Source organism: Carcharodon carcharias, chromosome 14, assembly GCF_017639515.1.
Source record: "Carcharodon carcharias isolate sCarCar2 chromosome 14, sCarCar2.pri, whole genome shotgun sequence".
Taxonomy (NCBI): Eukaryota; Metazoa; Chordata; class Chondrichthyes; order Lamniformes; family Lamnidae; genus Carcharodon; species Carcharodon carcharias.
The window spans coordinates 31,564,490-31,589,940 of NC_054480.1; the positions used below are offsets into that span (position 1 = coordinate 31,564,490).

Below are 25,451 nucleotides of genomic sequence, written 5' to 3' on the forward strand. Positions count from 1 at the left end.
TTTTTGCCTGCACATACCAAATTTCATCTACCACTGTTGCACCCACCTGAGTGCTTCAATTTTCGTTGTAGGTCCTTGAACGCCTCCTCAACTACCTCACACTCTCAACTTACAGTTTAGTATCAGCAGAAACCTAATCATTGCTCTCAGCAAATATTAATATTGTGGGACATGGATGAATTCTGTTCAGTATCACTATTCTAATTACTGAAGCAATGAAAAGGGTGCGAGAAATTTAAGGGGAAAAAGCAGTAAATGTTACTGGTATTTCCTTTCTCAATTTGCACGAAATTGTCCCAGAATTGCACTAAGTGTGGTAGCGGGCATGAAAAACGACGTCTTACCCGCTGGCTGCAATGGCGGGTTTCACGCCATATTGTCCCATTCCCAGCGCATCCCGCCTCATTAATAACGCATTCATGGGAAACCCACCAGATCGCCGGCAGGTAGGCTCAGATTTGCTCGCCATGCCATGACCACAGCGCTTCCTTGCTCTGGGCGCCATATTTAAAGTGCACCAGTGCGCAACCTACAGGCCAGGGCTGCTCCAGGTGACAGATGGCCCTGAAAGCAAAGGTGACGGCAGACCCTGAATTTAGTGACGCCTCTCTGGGGTGCCTGCTGGACGCAGTGCAAGGCCACCAAGATGTCCTCTACCCCAGCTCTGGCTGCAGGAGGTCCAGCAGTCACCAATCCGGGCTGGGAGGCAGTGGTCAGTGCTGATGGAGCACAGAGAAGGTCAGCCATCCTGTGCAGAAAGGGGATGAATGGTCATATCTGTTCGCCAGGGTAAGTCAATCACCTCATCACTCTCAACACACACTCCCAAACCTATCAGACATCCATAGGGATCTCACGCCTCAAGGGACAACACCACTAACTCTCATACACCCTCACATCTCCATCACGCTCATATCTTCCGGAGCATGTGTCCTCATCCTGTCCATGGCTCCACTCACCACAAAAACATTCCACGTATCCTTCTGCTGTGGCATGCGCCCTGCTCACAGCATCTGTTTTCATGCTGGAGAAGCTGGCTCACAACAGCAGAGAGAGGTCCCAGATCAGGTGTGGAGTGGCCCACATTAGGCCCCTCACTCACTTTGAGGAGTGTGTCATCACGCTGACTGGTGAGGATGTGTGGACCGTGCCTGCGCCGACAGTGAGGTCAGTGGCGAACACCCAAGTGAGGAACCTGCATCACATCATCCCTCACAAAATGTAACTATGAGTGCTCTCTTTCCTGTTTTTGACTCTGCTGCCATGCACTAATTATCTCTGGTTCTCTGAGAGGGAGCTAAGCCAAATAACTGATACCCTCAGCCAGCCAGTACATCAGCTCTATCCAGATCTTCATCTCCAGTCTCCAGGATACCTCCTCCATGGAAGAGCTGCAAATAAGCAGCCTGAAAGACCTGTCACAGCGCCTAACCACACCCTCCACCAGCACAGAGACACACATCTCAGTGAGACCTAGGTCTACAGTAGGCTCGGGTTGGTAATCTGGTGGTCACCGCATGGACACGTGTCTGCAGCAGGAGGAAACAGGTTCAGCCGAGCTCCCCTGATCGGGGATGCACCGCTATTTTACGTGGGCGGACCAATTAAGGCCCGCCTGGCGTGACGCTCGCCTGGAAGCCAAGGGGGCGGGGTGGGGGGGGGGGGGGGGGGGATTCCCTGAGTAGTTCCCTGCACTCATTCGCGCATGCGCAGAGATCAGCTTGACATGTGTAAATTTAAATAAAGGGAAATAAAAACTTTTAAAACATGTCCCCTTATGTGGCACTGTCATATGAGCTGGGAGATGCGAAAGAATTATCTTTAAAATTTTTATTGACTTTTAAAACACTTCATGAAGCCTCATCCCACCCGTGGATGAGGTTTCATGAAATATGCGAAAGCCGCCTGGGCTCTTCACCTGCCCACCAACCTTATGATTGGATGCACAGCTCAGCTAATTGAATTAATTACTATTTAAATGGCCTTAATAGGCCTTTGACAGTTCGGCTGGTGCACAGCCGACTTGGCTATGCGCCCGTCGAACTGAAAATCTAAATGTAGCACAGTGACGTTGGAACTCCCGCCCGATGTCACCGCGCGTCATTTTACGCATCAGCGAGCAGGCCCCACCCCTGCTCGCCGACCGGAGAATTCTGCCCAGTAAATCGGGCATGTGGGGATGATTCTGGTTGGGCCTTACTCTGCATCCCATTAGCGGGATGATAATCAGGTTGATTCCAGCGTCCAGCAGGATTTGTGATCTGCCACGGCGGACACCATCTGCTGGAATGGTGTGATTGGAAAATCATCTCTAGGTCAAACATATCACCCAAGGTGGCCAACAGTCAAATTCATGATAGGAGTGGCACAATGGCAGGCATTTGTACTGTGCCAGTTCCCATTAACTGTCACTTGCTGTGATTTCACACCAGTGTAAAACTGATTTCTGCCCCTCTCCCCCACCCGCCATGATGCCTGCTGCAAATGGGAGTGGGTGATTCTGCCCTTTCTTTCTGGTCAGGATATTTCTCCAAACTATTAATGAAGTCTTGATTACTTAAGAGTTTGGTACACAAATAACTTCTGAAAATTCAAGTGTTCCTCGTCAAATGCATACAAAGTTAGCACCATTTGGAGGGCTTGCACAGATAGATAAATTTCCGTATTTAAAGAGGAAATCTCACTATTGGATCGTCACCATTTAAATAAATTAGAGTTATCAAGTGAACAGTTGGGAAGCCCTGTGCCACCCGTGGGGTCTTGCACACCGCCAGCTCATCTGGGAAAAGTGAGAGTGAGGCCTGCTGGGGGCACATTTCTCGAACATTTAGCCTTTAATATTTATCTTACACAGTAAGTTACAACATTGGGAATACTAGCATACAAGCATTACTAAGCATCACAATATGAGACAGAAGAATTAACATCAGTCCAAGAATGCTCAACAACAATTTTACATTCTAATTCTGCACCCTCACACTATTCGGCTCGGATACCTTTGCAGACCAGTGCCCCAACGACATCACGAAAGATGTGTTCACATAATGACCAAACAGACAAACTAACACAAAGTATGCTACAGTTGATTATAATTCTTTGTAACTGTTATCTTAAGGATAACTGTTGCTTCGACTCTCTAAAGATAACATCCGTTGTTTCCTTTTACAATATGAAAATACAAGCATATCAGAAATATGAACAGTTCACTATGTGAAATGGATTTTTTGAAAGATTTTATTCCACGAATGTGCTCCAGGACTTGACATTCTGAAAACCCTTTAGCCAAATTCCCAAGAGCACTCAGATGGGTTTAGTTGGACTTTCTCCCTATAACTTAAGGAGGTACATGAAGTGAGTGAGCTAAGTACCAGTTAAAATTGTTAACTGTACATTAATTATGTTTAATTACATGAAGATTAATTACGTGAACATTAACTGGGCATTGACTTAGTCCCTATAAATTGGCATGGTTGGAAGTTGTGGTGGCTGATTTTAAAACATACATGCTTGTAATGTGTAAACAAATGGTTATTAAAGTATGTAAAGATTTGCTCCAGTTCTATCCTTCACCAATTAATTTTCTGAAGAAGAAGAATCTAGGCCCTGATGATAGAATCACCATGTAATTTAAATGGTTGAATGAGGCAAACGGAATGACCCATAGTGCAGCACAAGATAAGCCAAGGTTCAGAACACTTCAAACACAAATGATTTTCCATCTGGTTCAGTGACAGAAATACTAGCCTATAAATTTGGCCACCCAATGCTAATTTTTCAGACACTAAACAGCCTATCAAGTCCCAATATGGCAGGCAGGAAAGGGTGTCCGCATTTCCAACTGGAACTGTGCCGATTGCCGTACTGGGACAAGCAAGAAATATTAAATAGAACACAGTTTATACCCTTAACATAAGCATATAAAGGGGCCTAATGAATTTTTGAGGCTTCAAGTTGAAAGATTGGTTTGTCTTCAGACATCCATCAATTGCCATTGTACTTAGTAAAACCAGACCTTGGGACCATCTGCTATCAAAAATGTAAGCTTTTGAAATTTACTTAGAATGTGGAGCCAAGAAGAGCAGTCCTGTAATGTTCCTTTTGGCACCACATTTAAAGTATGCGGGCCATCATACCCAACCCAATCTCCACTGTCCCCCTTCATTGCCACCACCAACCCTCTTTTCAGCCTCCTATCCGCAACCCCATCCTCTGATCTCCCAATCCCTGGTTTCCAAACCTCCTCCTCACTCTCCTGGCCTCTGATCTTCCTTTCCTACAAAGGACACAATGGTCAACATTCTTTTGCATTCGTAAAAATAAGTTAGCTTTTATTGATTTCTGTGTCTGGGCATCCAAATGCAGCAATTGACTGAGTGTGGTATCAAGCAGCCTTAGCAGATAGCAAAGGTGGTGAGGATGTTCCAGATCAATTGAGATACTAGGTTGTAACTGATAGTATTTTTCATGAGAGAGTAGAACAGCATCATTGACCGAAACAAGATAGTGCTTTATGAAGTGGCTGTTTTCTTGTGAACTGTGATAATGAGTAAGCTCATCAACTCTGGGTTGTCAGTGAACCAGATGGGTTTGTACAACAATCGACAATGGTTTCATGGTCATCATTAGACTTTTAATTCCAGGTATTTATAGAATTTAAGTTCGAACCCGGGTCCCCAGAGCATTACCCTGGATCTCTGGATTACCAGTCCAGTGACAATACCACTATGCCACTGCCACGGGTGAATCAGACATGAGCTTGATCCTGGGATCCCAGACCAGCTTAGTTCTGTCCGCATAAATACACTCCCAAAAGGAATCATTCAATAATAATCAGAAAGGACAATTGTCTTATTTCCCCTCTTAAGCAGGCTGAACTCCAGAGGTGAAGTATGAGACTGCTTTTAACAGCAAGGCAGCATTTGACCAAGTGTGGCATCAAGGAGTCCTAGTAAAATTGGAGTCAATGGGAATCAGGGGGAGGATTCTCTGCTGGTTGGATAACTAACACAAAAAAAGATGGTTGTGGTTGTTGGAGGTCATTCATCTCACTTCCAGGACATCATTGCAGGAGTTCCTCAGAGTAGTGTCCTCGGCCCATCCATCTTTAGCTGCTTCATCAATGACCTTCCTTCCATCATGAGGTCAGAAGTGGGGATGTTCATTAATGCTTGCACAATGTTCAGCACCATTCGCGACTCCACAGATACTGAAGCAGTCCATGTAGAAATGCAGCAAGAACTGGACAATATTCAGCCTTTGCTAACAAGTGGCAAGTAACATTTGCACCACATAAGTGCCAAGAATTGATCATCTCCAACAAGAGAGAATCTATCCATTGCCCCTTGACATTTAATGGCATTACTATCACTGAACCCTCTACTATCATCATCCGGCGCGGGGGGGGGGGGAATCATTGACCAGAAACAGAGCTGGACTAACCATGTAAATACTCTGGCTACAAGAGCAGGTCAGAAGCTAGGGATCCTGTGGTGAGTAACTTATCTCCTGACTCCCCAAAGTCTGACCACCATCTACAAGTCACAAGTCAGGATTGATGGTATACTCTCCACTTGCCTGGATGAGTGCAGCTCCAGCAACACTCAAGAAGCTTGACATCATTCAGGACAAAGCAGCCCGCTTGATTGGCATCCCAACCACATTCACTCCCTCCATCGACACACAATGGCAGCAGTGTGTACCATTTACAGGATGCACTGCAGCAACTCATCAAGACTGCTTCGACAACACCTTCCAAACTCACGACCTCTACCACCTAGAAAGACAAGGATCAGAATTTTTGGCTCGGCAAGCGGGGGCAGGGCCCACTTGCCGTGGCGTAAAATTATACAGGGTGACATCGGGCAAGCGTCCTGACATCACCGCCCATCGTTTAGATTTTCAGTTCAGCAGGCATGCAGCCAACTTGGTTGCGCACCTGCCAAACCGTCAAAGGCCCATTAAGGCCATTTAAATATCAATTAAAGTAATAAACCTTAAGGTTGGTGGGCAGGCGAAGAGCTCAGGCGGCCTTCGCATTTTTCATAGAATCTCATCCACGGGCGGGATGAGGTTTCATGAAGGGTTTATAAATTAAATAAATTTTTTCATTAATGTTCCTTGACATGTCGCAGCTCATGTGACACTGTCACATGAGGGGACATGTCTTAAAATATTTTCTTTTCTTTATTTAAATTTTTAAACTTTAAACTAATCTCCCTGAGGCACCTCTGTACCTCAGGGAGATTTCTGCGCTCTTTCGCACGCATGCACAAAAGAGCGCAGGCCCAGACTCAGAGAACCATACTCGCCCGCACAGCGCTTCTGGGCGAACGTCAAGCTGGTCGGGCCTTAATTGACCCACCCATGTAAAATGGTGGCATGGACCTGATCAGAGGTGACGATTGCGTTCATGCCCACTCCCGCCCGCCCCCACACAATCCACCCCCGACGGGGGAAAATTTTCCCCAAGGGTAGGAGACACATGGGAACCCCACCAACTGGAATTTCCCTTCAAGCCATTCACCATCCTGACTTGGAAATATATCACCACTCCTTCACTGTCGCTGGGTCAAAATCCTGGAACTCCCTTCTTAACAGCACTGTGGGTGTACCTGCACCACATAGACTGCAGCAGTTCAAGAAGGTATCTCACCACCATCTTAGGGATGGGCAATAAATGCTAGCCTAGCCGATGATGCCCACATCCCATGAAAGAATTTAAAAAACTCTTTCATGAAACCATTCAAAACTTTTAATTCCATCTCAAGTGGTCAACCTGCTGCAATAACAAACAAACTCTATTCACTAACCACATCAAAGACAGCTATTCCTTTAATATTCTCTTAAAACTGCCAATAAAAATGTGAACTCACCACCCTCCCCCCCCTCACTGAAATAAGTGATCATTGAGTTTTTGAACTCAGGCAAGCATTTATAATGGATTCAACTGTAACAACAGTCTTTGGAAATGTCAACCGTGAAGCCTATTGAAATTGCAGAACAAATGGATCATGGTTTTAAGCTACACCAGATGGCCTGTTAATCATTCACTCCAACAACTACATTTTTACTCTAATTGACATCTGTAGTCTGTTTTACCCCAATCTTAAAGGGCTGAGGGTTTAAATAACTTCAAATGATGACATTTAAGCAAACTTTATCTGCCTTTCACAAGCATTTACACTTCCTTCATAAATCTTGACTCCCATACTGTGGGTTAAGGCCCATTGTACAGCATAAATGAGATCTATTTGGGCTCAGTACTAATTTCAAATTGCCCTGGTGATCTTAGGTTTCCCACCAGTGTGATTCACATCATGCACTATTCCCTTGCTTACAAAATATCTGCCAGAAATGGGGGTGGGAGTTCCATGTATGGGTCTCACCATTTTAAAAGCCTCCAGAATTAGCCCAACTCTGCAAAAATCTGGCCCAAAGTATTTAACAAGTCTCCCATTCCCTGATTATCCATCACTGTAACATCTATATCTATCTTTGTTAGATTCACATTCTGTCACAGCACTCTTTCTTTTAATATATTTTAAAGACTTTAAAATTGTATTTTCATGCTTTTTTGCACATCTTACTACTTTTTTGTATCCCTTTATTGCTTTTTATGGCTCTGAGTATATTGTATTCCTGTTTTTCATTGTATCAGTTCACAGACTGGTTGCTGGATGATATTTTTCACGCTAATGAAATAATCCATTGGATGGAGGTGGGAAATGGTCAGCACATTATAAATACACATACTGATGGTTAATGATACAGCGAACCTGTCAACAATCATTCAACAGTGGATTATGTGCAGAAATAACAAGAAAAATGAAATAAAAATCATTTAGAAAAAGCTACAACACTGGAACTTTAGACCTCAACTTGGAGATCTGAAAACAGGCTCCTTTCTTGACTGAGATTAATTTTCAAACTTGGCAGGTTAACTGTGCTGTCTGGCCATCAGTGGTACTGATGGGACCAGTGAAGGTGCTCGTGACATGGAGTGGACAATCCCAATTCTTGGGACGATGGAGGATAGTGTGAATGAATGGAATTAACATTTATAGGAAGGGAAGAAAGAAATAAGGGATAAACACAAAATAAATGCCATCAAATCTTTCATAGGTAGGACTTTAAGAATCATAAATGTGTTGGTTTGGCCTTACTTGAAAACAAATAAATAATTCCTACCATATAAACCCTTTCTTGCAGGGTTTACAATAGAAAGATCATTGCATGGGCTTCCTCCAATCACCAAATCAAACGGACCCCACTCATGAATCTGAAATGAAAAGGCACAGTCGATTCCATATAAGATACCTGTCAAATTAACTTTAACTTTCTTCTTAAAAAATGGAAATGGTAAATTCAGCACCATTCATTATCTACTGCCTCATTTCACCATTACAGGCCTTACTGTATGCAGTTATAGTTTGTGCTGTGACCGTACCCCTCCTCCACCCCTCCACAATTACACATGACATTTATGTACAACTATAAAACGGTACCCCAACAGAGGCAGATAAAAGTTTCTGACTTCGCAACTGCATTATCAGTTCTGCTATTCCATCTCCTGGTCTCCCAATAATGAGGTTTAATTGTCTTACGTTTTGCCTGCTGATGTTCCTGACATCATGTACGTATGTGATTTTTCCTTCATGCCGGACAGTTCCTACTGCAATTGAGTCTTCACATATTTCAGATGCAATATATCTCTCTACTTTAAATCCCAGGTCCCTTAAAACCAAATACCCTGTAGAAAACAAGAGAAACACCAATCAGCTGATTTTAGGGTCAACAATTTAGGATACCACTAAGAAGGGCGATGTTATTGGATGCCATAATATAATGGTGTAACTGCAGTTTAAGGTATTAGCTCTTTTTAATAATTAATTCTTGAGAAATGCTGGTAAGACCAGCATTTATTGCCCATTCCTAGCTGCCTGAGACGGTGATAGGCCATCTTTTTGAACTGCTGCACTCAATGTGGTTGAAGGTACTCCCACAATGCTGATGGAAATGAAGTTCAAGGACTTTGACCCAACAATGTGGAAGCATCGATGATACATACCGAAGACAGGATGGTGAGTGACTTGGTGGGGAAGTCAGAAGTGGTGATGTTCCTTTGTGCTTGCTGCCCTTGTGTTTCTAAGTATTAGAGGTCACAGGTTTGGGAGGTGCTGTTGGAGAAGTTTTGGTAAGTTGCTGCAGTGCATTCTGTAGATAAAGTACACTGCAACCATGGTGTTGGTGGAGGGAGTGGATCTTTAGGGAGGCGGATCAAGCCCTCAGTTTCCCAGCTTTAGTTTGATTAAAAAGGGGTGAGACTGGTATTTCTGGAAAGAAGGAAAATTTGAAACTAATTCCCCTTGTCTGTTCTCACTTTCTGGATAAGGAGTACGTGTAGATATCCTCGAGTGATGTGCTCAGTCTAAGAATGGTGTATGTTGTGGGTGTAACCTAAAGACAGAAGAAAATATATAAAGGATTGGGCAAAAAAGTGCAATTCGCAGTCTAAAGGCAATTATTCCTCTCCCAACATAGGAACATATGTTTCAGAATTTAAAACAGAATGAAAATCAACATATAGGACCAAGGTTGTGCAGAGCATTGTTATGGTTGCAAAGAGTAAAAATGATCAATAAGTTAAAGAGTGGCCATGGAGCAAGGAAGTAAGAATTGTGGAGGGTGAGGAATTCAAAAGCTTTGAGGTGATGGAAACAAATGAATATTAATAGAATGCAAAGCAATAAGCCCCATTTTCAATACCAGGGGGGTGGAGTTTGGGACAGAATTTCATGTTTTTGGAGAAAGGGAAGATGATTCAGAAGAGCAATGACCACATTGGTATTGGTAGCAAACAAATACTAAAGAGAAAATGTGATAGGGAGAGAGTGAAAACTGGAGATGAACAAGATATTGTCTATCTGTATGCAAGATTCTCCTTGTTCTTGTGTCAGAGCTTTTAAGAATCTCCCTAGATATGGGAGCATCATCCAAGTTTAAGATAGACCACCGCTTCAGGGAGGTAAGAACTGTTGAAGGGGAATGAAATACTTTGTCATTAAACAAGGAAGCAAATGGTCAGTTTTCACTTTCAATGCAAGTGATAAACTGATGATTGTGGATCAGCTGCCAATTTACTGCCTATGCTGAAAGTGAAAATTACACTCGAAAAATCTTGTAGGCAGCCTTAATAATGAAGGGAACATGAAAGCTCAACTGACATCAGAAGAGAAATAGCAAAGTTAAGCATGCTGATAATCGAAAAAGGACTAAAGGTTGTAGCTGAAGGGATAAGACTACCTACCATTCCTGGGGACATGAGGAATAAGAAAAATTTCCAAGGACAAAACAGGTTGGACTGGGAGAAAGAGAGATTCAAGGTAATCACAGTACAGGGAACAATGAGAATGAAGGAATGATATTACTAGGATCAGAGGCTAGAGGAGCCTGGAATAAAAGGATTCATCAGATCAGGCTAGTGAACTGGCTCACAATGGTTGAATAGAGAATACTCAGATTGGCACTAAAGAAGAAAAGTCAAACAAGACTGGTGGCTTTCTTTTTAGCAGTGCCAGTAACTATACTAGAAGGAGGGTAGACTGGAAGATTTATGGAAATTAGGAAAAAACAGTTTGACAAGAACCTGAGGAGCAGCTGCTGGAGGCTCAAGAAAAGAGCAGTTAACACTTCTTTTCAGTAACGTTGATTTTGGCAGTACAAATAGTGTATTTACAAAGGTGGCAAGCCAAGATAAAATTGGCTTAGGATGTTCCAGATCAATTTAGATACTAGATTGCAACTGATAGTATTTTTCATGAGACAGTGGAACAGCATCATTGACCGAAACAAGATGGTGCTTTATGAAGTGGCTGCTTTCTTATGAACCATGATAGTGAGTAAGCTCATCGACTCTGGGTGGGGTTGGGGGCAGGGTAGTGGTGGTGGTGGCGGGGCGGGGGGGGGGGGGGGGGGGGGGCGTGAATCAGACATGAGCTTGATCCTGGGATCCCAGACCAGCTTATTTCTGTCCACATAAATACACTTTCAACAGGAATCATTCAATAATAATTGCCTTATTTTCCCCTCTTTTGGGGACTGAACTCCAGAGGTGAGGTGAGAGTGACTGCTTTTGACATCAAGGCAACATTTGACTGAGTGTGGCACCAAGGAACCCCAGCCAAACTGGAGTTAATGGGAATCAAAGGGAAAACTCTCCACTGGTCAGAGTCATACCTAGCACAAAGGAAGATGTTTGTGGTTGTTGGAGGTCAGCCATCTCAGCTCCAGGACATCACTGCAGGAGTTCCTCAGGGTAGTGTCCTTAGCCCAACCATCTTCAGCTGCTTCATCATAAGGTCAGAAGTGGGGATGTTCACTGATGATTTCACAATGTTCAGCTCCATTCGCAACCCCTCAGATACTGAAGCAGCCCATGTCCAAATGCAGCAAGACCTGGACAATATCCAAACTTGGGCTGACAAGTGGAAGTAATATTCGTACCGCACAAGTGCCAGGCAATGACCAACTCCAACAAGAGAGAATCTAACCATCGTTCCTTGACATTCAATGGCATTATCATCACTGAATCCCCCACTATCAAGGTCCTGGGTGTTACTATTGACCAGAAACTGAACTGGACTAGCCATGTAAATACTGTGGCTACAATAGCAGGTCAGGGGTTAGGAATCCTGCGGGGAATAACTCACCTTCTGACTCCCCAAAGCAGTGTCCACCATCTACAAGGCACAAGTCAGGAGTGTGATGGAATACTCTCTGTTTGCCTAGATGAGTGCTGCTCCAACAACACTCAAGAAGCTTGACACTATTCAGAACAAAGCAGCCCGCTTGATTGACACCCCTTCCACAAACATTCACTCCCTCCACCACCAACACACAGTAGCAGCATTGTGTACCATCTACAAGATGCACTGCAGAAACTCACCAAGGCTCCTTAGGCAGCACCTTCCAAACCCACGATCACTATCATCTAAAGGGACAAAGACGGCAGATATATGGGAACACCACCACTTGGAAGATCCCTTCCAAGTGATTCGTCGTTCCTTCACTGTTGCTAGTTCAAAACCTGGAACTCCCTCCCTAACAGCACTGTGGGGTAATGAGGGATGGGCAATAAATGCTGGCCTAGCCAGTGATGCCCTCATCTTGTAAATGAATAAAAAAAAATCAGGAGCCGAGGAACATTTACAGCCAATCAATCACTGATCTAATATCACATATTAGGGCTGTTCCTACTTAAAATTATCATAAATATTGGCTGTTAGGAATTAGGGAAGTATCTCAAAATTTACTGATAGCACCAAATTGAGGAGATACAGCAAATTGGGACAGATAGTGAAAGACTGCCAAAGGACATGGAAAGATCATCAGAATGTGCGCAAATGTGTCCTATGGTTTTCAATGTAGAGAGTTTGAAGTAATATAGCTTAGTTGAAAAAAGAATAGAAAGAAAATATACCTTAAATAGTAAGATGTTAAATATAGTACAGGAGGAGAAGGGCTTTGGTAAGCAGGAACACAAATCATGTCAGTGCATGCAGATGAAGCCATCGAAACAAAGTAAATTGGATTCTTTGGCAAGAAGCATTGAATACAAAAGCAAGGAGGAATTGTTCAACTTATAACATTGAATTAAACAGACCAGAGCTGTGATATTATATGCAGTTTTGGGCAGCCTACTTTGGAAGCAGAGCAAGACAGCAGAACAGGAATATTGTAGATTTACTGAGATGTCATCAAGATTGAGAGGTTCCAGTTATGAATAGAGACTTTAGAAGTTAGGGTTTTCTTTTTGACCTAGGCTGAAGAAAGTTGAAAGTTGACCTTATACAAGTATTTAAATTTATGAAAGATTTTGAAAGGGTAAACAGGACAAAGTGTTTCCATTGGTTGTCGAGAAAGCAATGAGAGGACACAAATTTGAAATATGTAATAAAAATTATTAAAGATGAGGTCTGTAAAAATCTTAATAAAAAGGGAAATTAGAGGCAGAATTTTATGAGTCGGTGAGCGGGGACAGGGAGCACAGCAAAATCAGCTGCGTGCCCGCCGACCTGTCAATGGCCAATTGAGGCCATTGACGGTCAATTATGTAATTAAAGGACCTGTCCATCCAACCTTAAGGTTGGCGGGCAAGCCAGGAGCCCGAGTGGGAACTGGAAAAAACATGAAACCTCATCCGCGGGCGGGATGAGGTTTCATGTAGGCTTTAAAAAATTTTAATAAAGATTTTGTAAAAATTATGGACAGGTCCCAACTCATGTGACATTGACACATGAGGGGACATGTAAGGGAAATTTTATTTTTATGCTTTTATCTTTTTTACATTTACAACCTATCTCCCTGAGGCTGCACTTAGCCTCAGGGAGATGAGTGCGCTCTTTCATGCGCAGGCGCGAAAGAATGCACTCTCGATTTTGTGATTCCACCCCCGCCCACACAGGGAACGTGTAGTGCTTCTGTGCGGACGTCACGCTGGGCAGGCCTTAATTGGCCTGCCCACGTAAAATGGCGCCGTGCCAATCGGAGGCGTGCCCGTACGCGTCCGCCCATCAACTTCCCCCCACGATGGGGGGAAAATTCAGCCCTAAAAGGTGGAGTTCTCTGTCAAGTAATTTTGAAGCATAATTCATAAATACTTTCAAAGGGAATTAAAGGTAGTTATAAAAACAGAAATATTAAAGAATATCAAGAATATAGATAGAGTGGAGTTAGATTAGATTAGGATGCTCATGAGGAGAAAAATACTGGTGCAGATTTGATTGGTAAAGAAGCTGAACAGTCAGCCAGCCATTCTATAATTCAAGTGGATTAATTTTAAGTGCATGTAAAAATCCACCACTAGTTCAACCAGTTAGCTAATCTAAAGAATAATGGATTCTGGAGATTTATTCCATGACAGTGAACTAATCATGGGTTCAAGTCATGTTGTAGAACACAAGATTTAATTGGTTTACACCTATCAGCTGAACCTTAAGCTTATTTTGCAGTTTCAAAATTATTTTCTGGAATCCTGTTAAATTTTAGGATATATACTATTTAAAGGATGGTGCTGTTCAAATCTGGTCCCTCTGTGTTTAGGCTAGCTGTCAATGTGAAGCCTGACAGCGAATCTAACTTTATAAGATTAATGATTACAACCTCACCCATGAGGCTAACACCAGGGCTGATGCAACTGGCGTGGAAATCCTCCAAAGTTTCCGCCAATCCTCTACTGCAGCTTTGGCAGTCAATTAAGGACAAGCCTTGAGAAAAATCCTCGTTCATTAATAAATAATTCACAGTTTATCACTAAAATCTGATGTATACATACAATTATAGACGCTTGGTATGATTCTGCTTATTGCATCGAATATTTTCATAATTTTACCTGTCGCTATCCCATCAAAGAGTGACAGGACTTTGATTGGCCTTCTGTGCTCAGCAGGTACCGCTGGGTAAATTTTAGGTGGATCCTGGAATTAAAAAAAAATAAACAATTGAACACAGTCATTTATGGTTGCGTGAATGCCACAAATTAATTACAAGTAAATTTCATCTTTTAGAAACAAACATTTAACACATCAACCACACTGTTAGGTTTAGACTACAGACTACCTAATAGTGGAATGGAGGTGGAGGAAGAAATATGCAGACAAATTAGAGATTGGAGGAAAAGACATAGAATAGTAATCATGGGGGATTTCAACTACCCTGATATTTATTGGACAGAAGAGGTGAGTAAAGGGAATAAGGGAATGGAGTTCCTACAATTTGTACACGACTCTTTTCCCACCTACCATGTAAAAAGCCAAACAAGGAAAAATTCACTATTGGATCTCATAGTGGGGAATGAACTCGAGCAGATAAGGAAAGTAAAAATAAGGGAACATCTGGGCAATAGTCACTGTATTGTAACACACTTTAAGATGATGACAGAGGACATAAGTATGATGAAAACCAAGTTAACAGATTGGAGGAAAGCTAATTTTGAGGGGCTGAGAATAAAATTTGGGAAAATAAAATGGGCAACTATATTGGCAAACGGCAATGTAGAACAACATAGAAAACATTTAAAATGGTATTCAACAGAGTGCAGGAAAAATATATTCCACTAAAAGAAAAGAACAAACTAAACACTAGTGGGACTCCATGGATTAATAAAGACACAAGGGAACAACTAAATCTTAGGAAGAGGTATTCACTAAGTACATAGACAGCAGAAGAGTACATGATTAGAGAAAATACAAAAAGTTTAGGAGAAAAGTCAAAAAAATTAGAAAGGCAAATAGGAACTATGAAATTAAATTATCAACGAACATAAAACAAAATAGTAAAGTAGTTTACAGGCACATCAATGAAAAAGAAAGGCTGTGATGGGAATAGGGCTAAAAGGGAACACAGGATAAAACTACATATAATGATAGAGAGGTAACAGAAATATTATTTTTTTTTTCACTTCAGTATTTACTAGGGAGATATACCAGGTGGACATGACATTAAATGATGAGATAAGTAATGAAATAAGTACATTTAATGTAAAAACAGGATGTATTGAACAAAATTAACAAACTTAATTAGAACAAAGCCCCTGGACCAGATGAGTTTTTAAAAAATCTGGGGAAGAGATAGCAGAGGCATTACCACTCATATGTAATCATTCATTAGAAAAAGGTGTAGTGCCAGAGAAACGGCAGATAGGTAATGTAATTTCTATATTTAAGAAGGGGCACAAAACCTATCCAGGGAATTATAGACCAGTCAGCCAGTGGTAAGAAAAATAATGGAATCCTCACTAAAGGAGAGAATAGAAGAACATCTATAAATGAGAAATATAATAATGAATAGTCAGCATGGATTTCAGAATGAAAAATCTTGCTTGCCCAACCTTACTGAATGTTTTAAGGGGTAATAGAGAGAGTAGACAACGGTAATGCAATAGAGTAAATTATTTGGATTTTGCAAAGGCCTTCAATAAGGTGCCCCATAATAGAGTAATGAGTAAGGTCAGAGAATGTGGAGTCAGGGACTAGTGGCAAAAAGGATTGCTAGCTGGCTTCAAGACAATAAGCAGTGAGTGGGAATAAAGGATTGTTACTCAGAGTGGCAAAAGGTAGGAAGTGGTGTTCAACAAGAATCAGTGCTGGGACCACTGCTGTTCACAATTTACATTAACTAATTGGACTTTGGAATCAAAAACAATTTCTAAATTGGCTGATGACACTAAATTGGGGGGTGGGGGAGGAATAATCAAAACTGAGAAGGACTGCAACAAATTACAGGAGGCCATTTATAAACTTGCAGTATGGTGCAAATCTAGGTGGAGTCGAGGAACAAAGGGATCTCAGAGTACAAATGCACCAGTAGCTAAAGGTTATGCCTCAGATTAGTAAAGCCATAAAAAAAAACAAGCGCTACACTTTAGTTCTAGAAGTATAGAATTGAAAAGGAGGGAAGTTATGCTAAACCTGTATTGAATACTTAGAACACACTTAGAATACTGTACTGCACATAGTTCTTGTTGCCATATTATAAAAATATAGAAGCACTGGAGAGGATGCAGACTTATAAGGATGATATCAGCGATGTATGAGTATACTTCAGGAAAGGATGAGTTTCTTCTCTTTTGAAGTAAGGAAGTTGAGGGATGGCTTAATAGAGGTCTTTATGAAAGGTTTTGGTAGAGTGGATACAGAGAAATTGTTGCCTCTTGTCAGGAAGAGCATAATAGAGGCTATCAATATAGGATGGTCACCTAGAAATCCAATAGGAAATTCAGAAGAAACAACTTTACCCAGTGGTGAGAATGTGAAACTCACTAGCACAGGGAATGGTTGAAGTGAATGGAAGAGATGCATTCAAACGGAAACTAGACAAGCATATGAGGAAGAACCGAATAGATGGTTATGATTGTAGATTTTGTTGAGAAAAGATGGGAGGAAGTTCGAGTGGAGCATAAACACCAGCACGGACTGTTCAGGCTGAATGGCCTGTTTTTATGTTGTATATCCTATGATCTATAAAACTAACTCTAAGAGATTCTTACTTGCATAATGTTAGGACAGTACTTTGTTGGTGAAAAATGTTATTCTTGTGCTTTAACACAATTTTCCCAAACCACCTATGTTTCAGTGCTACATGGCTAGCTACCGGGTTAGCTCAAAGCAAAAACTGTTCCTCAGTTACTGTCAATCATTATCTGTTAAAGAAGGCTATCATTTGCCCAATGTAAATTATGTGCACCCTATCGAAAACTACTGGTCTTACAAAGCTATGGGTATTCCTCATAGTTATTTTAACAGAGGCATTAACCTGTTTCAAATAAATGTTAAATAGCACAAAACAATTTGGTACGAGCATTTGGTGTTCATGCAACATTAGTAGCAGAATTTCGACTGTTATGTGAAAAATGGATAATAATTCCACATAAAACATTAGTGAATTATGCGAATAACAAGTAAACACAAGTAATTTCATCTGTCAAAATTCATAGAATATTTTCCTTAATCTCACTTTGACATCAAGGTATCATTTGACTGAGCCCTAGTAAAATTGAATAGGGGAGGGGTAAAGGGAGGGTCTCTTCACTGGTTGGACTCATACCCAGCATAAAGGAAGATGTTATGGTTGTTAGAAGCCAATCATCTCCATCTCAGGACATTACTGCAGGAGTTCCTCAGTGCAGTGTCCTAGGTCCAACCATCTTCAACTACTTCATCAATGATCTATCCACCATCATAAGAATGGGGATGTTCACTAATGATTGCACAGTGTCTGTTTCCATTCGTAACTCCTCAGATAAGGAAGCAGTCCATGTCCATATGCAGCAACAGCTAGACAACATTCAGGTTTGGGTTGATAAATGGCAAGTAACAGTCACACCACACAAGTGCCAGACAATGGCCAATCTCAAACAAGAGAGCCTAACCATCTGCCCTTGACATTCAACAGCATTGCCATTGCTGAGTCCACAACTATTAACATTCCGAGGGGTTAACATTGACCAGAAAATTAACTGGACCAGCCACAAAGATTGTGGATTCAAGCGGAGGTCAGAGACTGGTATTCTGCAGCGTGACTTACATCATGACTTCTCAAAGGCTTTCCACCATCTACAAAGCACATATTCTCTGCTTGCCTGAAAGAGTACAATCCATCAGCATGTAAGAAGCTCTACACCATCCAGAACAAAACAGCCTTCTTGATTGGCACCCCATCCATCACCCCAAACATTCATTCCCTCCACTATCAGTGCACCATGGCTTTAGTGTGTATCATCTACAAATGCAGTACAGCAATTCTCCAAGGCTTCTTCAACAGCATCTCCCAAACTTGCAACCTCTACCACCTAGAAGGATGAGGACAGCAGGCGCATGTGAACACCACTATCTCCAAGCATCCCTTCAAGTCACATATCACCCTAACTAGGAAATATATGATCTTTCCTTCATTATCATTGGGTCAAAGTCCAAAAACTCCTTAACCAGCAGCACAATGGGAATACCTTCACCACATGACTACAGCTCACCACCAATTTCTCAAGGGCAATAAGGAATGAGCAATATTGCTGGTCTTGCTAGTGAAACCCACATTCCACAAATGAATAAAAAAAGCTGCACTACTTACATATTCTTGACCATTGTCGCTGGCAAAAAATTCTTGGAGTTTCATGGTCCAGTCTCTGCGCCTTCTCAGGACTCCATAGTTTTCATATGGAAGGCACATGTAACATCTCCAAGGGTCTTGTACCTTGGCTTCTTCGGATGCGCCTGGACCCACGAGGATATCTATGCAGTCCACACAAAAACATCTATAGACAAACAGAGCAGGAATCACTTGAGCAATGTTACCATGATATATTGACGATATTACTGTTTTTAAGATCCTGGCCTCATTATACCTGAGATTACCTGATATGTGCAACTGTATCACTGAATGCTAAGTGAAAAAAACTGAATTTAATTCAAGCTTCCCAAGTGAATGAATTTTGAGCTGGATTTCAATCAGTGACTTGGGACCTTTCTTGAGTTGCTCAAGAACATCTCCCGGCAGATTGACTAAAGGGCAGCATGGATCCTCCAATAAGCTGTCCCATCTCAATACTCCTGAACAAGTGAGCTGTGTGGGTGTGAAGAGCTAGGAATGAGAAAACCTCGCAACCTGGCAAGTACTGGACCCTGTCAGAAAACTCTATTAAAATATTCTCTTCATACACTCCAAAATTGTTCCACTGAAAAGATGAGTTGTGATGGGATGGAGATGTAATTTGACTCCCTTTTTTTTAAACGAATATTTTGTATTTTCTGGTACCTCGCACAAAACTCAATAACAAACTTTTACTGAGGACTTTGTTTACCTGAGACATTTTTTTTTTTAAAGAGTTTTTGATTACTTTTAGTGAAAATACACGTAATTTATATTTGCATATAATCCACAAATATTGGCTGCAGGAGATGGATGCTTTTGAAATATGCCTTGGAAATGGTAAGTACTTAATAAAGAGTAATGTAGAACAAAGGAGCCCTCTTATACTGAATCTTCTCCTTATCAGTCATGACAGAGAAAATCCATCAATTTAATATTTGCACATCAGGATCACTGATTTCTCAGCAAATCGATTCCATTGACAAAGAGGTGTTGAGCTAAGTGATTGCACACAATAAATTACTGTCTTGGCTGGGCAAGTGAAGATGAGTCACTTTCCAGATGGGGAGCAAGAACTAAAGGATGAGTCACATGTTACTGTGTACATTTCTATCCAAACTGGGTGAGGTTTTGGAGAAGCTTTGTGGGAACCTATAGGGCTGAGAGAAAATACACTGAATGAATATATTGAATGACAGGGTCAAAAAGAGTTAAGAATGTTCTTCACATGTCAGAAAGACAGAAAGCTACAGAATGAAAAGGCAAAGCTAGAACAACTTGCATTTATATAGCACCTTTACTGTAGAAAAACATCCCAGGGATGGAATCTTGTGCCCTCCCTATGGTAAGTTTGGTGGAGGTGGGGCTTTTAATCTGTAGGAGAGTGGTAGGTGGGGACCACACCGCCTTCACACCTCCACCCCGATTAAGGCCATGGTAGGACAACTCATTGAAAGCAATCCTGCACTGCCGCCAATTGAGGCTCAATGTGGGCAATTAATGCTCACAAGGAACTCATCCCACTGCTGCAAATATTAACCCATTGATCAGCAGTTCTCGAGAGGTGGGATTTCCACCTCCCACCCCCAAGTTCTTTAATTCCAGGGGAAGGCCTTTCAAGTACCTGAGTGGCACAACTTGCAGTAGGCCTTCCCAAAAATAGGTGATGTGGGAGTCTCGCCAGCTAGCAAGCCGGAGAATATTAAGACAGGTGATCAAGAGCAGAAACAAATAGGGGTATTTTAATAAGCATCTTCAAGGAGGAGAAAGAGTTTGGGAGGTGGGAGATTTAGGGAGGGAATTCCAGAGCTTAGGGCCTAGATAGCTGAAGGCAGAATTACCAATGGTGGAGCAAAAAAAATTGAGATGTGCAAGAGTCCAGAATTGGAGGAGTGCAGGGAACTCAGAATTGTAGGGCTGGAGTTCATTACAGAGTAAGGAAAGGGCAAGGTCATGGAGTGATTTCAAGACAAGGTTTAGAATTTTACAATTGAAGTGTTGTCAGACTGAAAGCCAACATAGGTCAGCAAACACAGAGGTGTTAGGTGAATTGAATTTAGTACAAGTCAGGATTTGATAGTATCAAGTTTGGATCAGCACAACTTTACAGTGGTTGCAAGGGACCTAAAATTAGAAGTTACAGCATTTGAATTGGTTAATGTATGGAGCTTCAGTTTAGGCAGCAGAGTAATGGTTGATGAATTGTTTAAAAATTTCAGACAATCGTTTAAGATGTCAACCATATTGGATGTGCTGGTGTGCAAATTGGAAATTTATTCAGAGTAAATCCATACATTTGACACAAAGCAAAATAATCATGCGCCAAGTCTTCTGTGTTTTTTCTTGAAAAGCCTGAATTATAAGAAACTGTTTGGGCAAAAAATGGTTCCTTTATTCAACAGAGTGTGAAAAGGATGGAATTGGCAGGGTGGAATGGTTTAGCTGACAGAACAAACGCTGACTGCTATGTGAAATTGAAGCTGATTTTAATTGTTATTTGTTTAGCTTGGATCATGGGTGAGAGAGACATCACAAATTGACCATGCCTTTAGATCATTAAATATAAACAGAAAGAGAAGCTCATGGGTGCCAATTCAACCACAATCCTGGGTTCTGGAGAACCAGGTAGAACATTATGCGGCAAGTTTCTTATAATATGTTTATTCCTCTTAGTTAAATTAATCCTTCCAGCTGCACTAATGATATCAACTTAAGAAAGATAACTATTTCTTGAAATTATTAGAGGAGAACTGTTAAAGATACAAAAAATTTAAAAAAGGCAGATAATGATACACCCTAAAAGAGTTCCATAGCAAAGATATCGGCCCAGATCTCCAGACAGTCATACCCCGGAGGCATCCCAGAAGATAAGCTGGAGGGCCCCCTGGAAGTTCCCACACGCTGACTTCATGGGAATTGCCCGGGAAGTTTCAGCATCTGTTGGGCAATTGCCCTCCGCCTGGAACCATCCGAATCTCCAATTAAACCCTAGACTTTGGATGGTTCTGACTTACTTACCAGAATAGTTACCCAGAAAAAGTTGGAAGGATTAAAACCAGTTCTAATTCCAGGGTAATTATACAAATGACACTCCTGACTACCCAACACACCCGAGCCCCTGACTAACCCGCACTACCCCGCCCCCCCGCCCCCCACCAACCCCACAACCCTTGCCACCCCCCCCCACTATCCCCCGGCCACCTGACTACACCCCACCCTCAACTACCCCCAAAAACCCCGACCACCCAACTAACCCCCCCAAACCCTCCCCCTTCACTAGCCAATTCACCCTACGCCCTCACCCACTTACCTTATACACTCACCTTCTCTCCAATGTTTGTCAAAATGCTGGGACATTTAAACTATCCAAATTATCCAAAATACGGCAGTTAGTGTTGTAAAAAGAGGGCATGGCTTTGCTTCCCCCAATATGCCTACACTCTGAGGGAAGGATCCCAGAATCAGTACACTCAACATTTCTCTGCAGGCCCAAGTCGGAGGTCCGGGCGAGAAATACATAGCTCCAGTCTAAGGTAAGAAATTAGGAATGGAGTGGCAATTTGGCCTATCCTTTTTCTGGCCACTGTGTATACAGACGATTTAGTCTGAATGCAGACATGTGGATAACTGCAATCAGCTCTCAACCAAAAGTTCTGAAAGTATTAATCCCTCCACATTTCCATGGATCCCTACAAGTAAGTTGCTTCTTTCGACAGAAGAGAATCCTTCCCATTATTCTGCCAGTCTCCCTTCATCCCAGAAAGACCCACGTGGTAGTGAGGGCCATTCTTTCATTTCTTCCTAATAAGTCTCTTTGAATGCAACAGTGCGATTTGTCTTATAAGTTGTAGAATGATTCACTATCTGGTGAACACCAGAATCACAGAATAACAGAAGCCAGAAAATTAATCAAAAAACACTAGCAGAAAAGAAATTGTGCAATGAACTTCGAGTATTTGCCAACATAGACACAGATTAAAGAGGACATTTGACTCATCTTGGCTAAATGTTATTGAACTGACTCTGAGAAGGGCCTTAGGCTACTCCAGGCCAAAAGCTATGTGCAGGATCCATCAAAACAGTGGCACTTGTTGGTAGAGGCTGAGTTTGGGAAATGCAGCATTAATTCAAAACGTTGAACAGCATTGAGGCTCGGGGTTTCATAATACTTAAAGCACCAGCCCAGGCTGGTGATTGGACCATGTCCCCCAAGCCAGAATCTCCAAGTGATGTTCCTTGCAATCCCCACTCTACTCTACCTTGATCATTCCGATCTCACCCTCTCCTCAGCACTCCCTGACTGTGGCTACTGATCTCCCCGATAACTCCCAATCTCCCAGCTTTTCTTTGCAATCTCCCACTTCAGTTTCCAATCTTTCCCCATTATTTCCAATCTCTGCCCATCCCCATATGTTAATTGTATTTCAATTATATTTAATTGAATGTAGGGTTGTGGGCACTAACTTGGGATTCAGTTGTACTCCTATGAATAGGAACAGACTGAAAATGTGGTTGTTCAGTTAGGAAATGCATGCTTGTAATGTGTATCTCTAACTGAATGCTGATTAAAGGTTGGCTCCCATTCTGTTCTTCACCACCTGGCTCTCTGGGGTATAAGACCATCCCTCCTGCCTAAGCCTCTGATCTAGCTCATCCTTTTTGATCCCTCTCCCTTTTTGATCCCTCTCCCTGCTCTCAGCTCCCCAGCTGTGGTCTAGTGCCGAAGGCCTACACAACTGACAGCTAGCCAGCCAGCCATTCAATCTGGCTGGCTGTCTCCAGGAAATAGAGACAAAAAAACGTTAATCAAAACCTGTTGTTAAATTCGTCAGGGACTGGTCTTTCGGATTTCCTGAATGCAAAACACCATCCCCTCCCTATTCAAAAGGCTCCTCAAAAATATCAGAATTACAGCACTTACCAGGGTTATATGGATTTTGCCATTGGCAGCAAAATGCTGTGTGTTTTTAATACAATATTAAAAGCACTTTATAAGTGCAAGTTGTTGTACTTTAAAGCCTGATCTAGCTTAGCGAGAGGAAGTGGTCATCAATCTTAGGGCCTGTGTTTGAAAATAATGCAAGTTGTATACTTATTGTTTTTTCTGCCACGGAGTGTAAAAAACATATTCTCACTGAATTAAGTTGAATACTATTCGTTCATGTGTCTTATGTAAATAATCCAGTTATTGGTATGAAACCTGTGTAACACTTTGATAGAGTAGCTATTGACTCCACCTTCTGTAAAAAGAGCAGAATCTATGTGGCTGCAAGGAGTATATTTCAGTAGTCATTGTGCTGACCAAAGGGGTCTTTGTCATGATCTCTGGGTCACGCTATAATTTTAACCAGGTATTGGGCAGAAAAGAAGTGCACTCCAGATTGTAGGCACCATGTAGCCAAAGAGCCAGTGATACTGACCCCAAGGAAATATCTAGCATAAAAACTCAAAAATTGTGATACTGCTAATATTTTATAAACCACAATTTCAGAGTTCATACAACCACCGTACCTGCAGCAGTTTGCATTCCCACAGAGCAACACCTCTCGCCCACCACAGCACACAGTACAGTATGATTGGTAGCCATCATCGTCATACATATATGATGTCTCCAGGTAGATATCCTGCAACATACCAACAAATGATTACCTCACAAAGGACTACACACACACACACACACACAAAATGCCAACTACTTTCATGGGTGAATGTAAAGTTTAAATTGACAACTGTAATCATCTGTGCTCAAAAACATATTTAACTAATGTAAAGCACATTTACTGCATTTAATTAATGCATAAAGGAACCAATGATATTGCCTGTGCGTCAGAGAAGCTGTTACCCAAGACATTAGACAAGCAGTCTGACAAGATGTGCAGTGCATAGATTGAGAGAGCTAGAGCTGGGCATTGTCAACATACATGTGGAAGCTTACCCCATGCCTGCAGATGATGTTGCCAACAGAAAGAAGAGGAGGCCAGGGAGTCAGATCCTTAAGGAACTCTGGAAGGAGGAGTGTGGATGCACGAATAGAAACAACTACTGCAGATGCTCTGGCTCCAATTAGATAGGTAAAAGGATAGTCAAGCCAGAGCAATCCCACTGAGCTGGATATCAGAGGAAAGGCATTGGTGGAAGACAATGTGAGTGACCATTTCAAAGACTACTAAGACGCTGAAAAGGATGAAGCAGGATAATGTACCATAATCACACAGGATGTCGTCTGTGACTTTGGTTAGCACTATTTCAGTGCTGTGGCAGGGACAGAACTTGATTGGAGAGCTTAGCAACCTTACCAAACCATCTATAAAGCATTTTGAATTTGAATTCATCACTCCTATATTATGGAACATTTGTTACAACAGATACATCAGATATTTTTGTCCCTTCAGCAGTGTGCCACAATGCTGACATTAAGTAAATTTTCAGAGATTTCACTAAAGCGACAAATGGTACATGCTCAAAACAGTCTTGGCTGTTTTGAGCTTTCCAAAAAAAAAAACAAAGCTAGTAAAGCATTGAGTAAGCAGGAGTACAGTGAGGGCAATCTACTAAACTTGTTAACAAAGGAAAGGCATTGGTGGAGATAGTGTGATCGACCATGTCAAAGACCACAATGAGGTAGAGAAAATTTGGAATGAAATTTAAATAAAACTCTAGCACATTTTGAAGAAATTGAAGAATTGTTTAGCATTTTGTAGGCCTGTGACAAACAAATTGGAAATTGCATTCACATTTACAGAAAGATCGCCCTATTGGCAACATTTGTGACTGATTGAGGAAAACCCCAGTAAAATAAATATTTAAAA

The 25,451-nt window shown here is 41.8% G+C and overlaps 1 protein-coding gene across 10 annotated transcripts in view; it reads right to left on the reverse strand.

Annotated features, from left to right (window-relative positions):
* The window catches only part of LOC121287207 (DNA (cytosine-5)-methyltransferase 3B-like), a 335,867-nt gene that overhangs the window by 83,850 nt on the left and 226,566 nt on the right, over nt 1-25,451 (reverse strand). For all 10 annotated transcript variants that reach the window (XR_005945160.1, XM_041204873.1, XM_041204868.1 and 7 more), the window contains 5 exons: nt 24,154-24,266; nt 18,625-18,808; nt 14,390-14,474; nt 8,604-8,749; nt 8,188-8,278 (listed from right to left, as the gene is read on the reverse strand). Coding sequence is in view for 9 of the 10 variants with exons in the window: in XM_041204873.1 (XP_041060807.1) it covers nt 8,188-8,278; nt 8,604-8,749; nt 14,390-14,474; nt 18,625-18,808; nt 24,154-24,266 (619 nt within the window). In the remaining variant the exon portion in view is untranslated. The remainder of the gene's footprint in view (nt 1-8,187; nt 8,279-8,603; nt 8,750-14,389; nt 14,475-18,624; nt 18,809-24,153; nt 24,267-25,451) is intronic.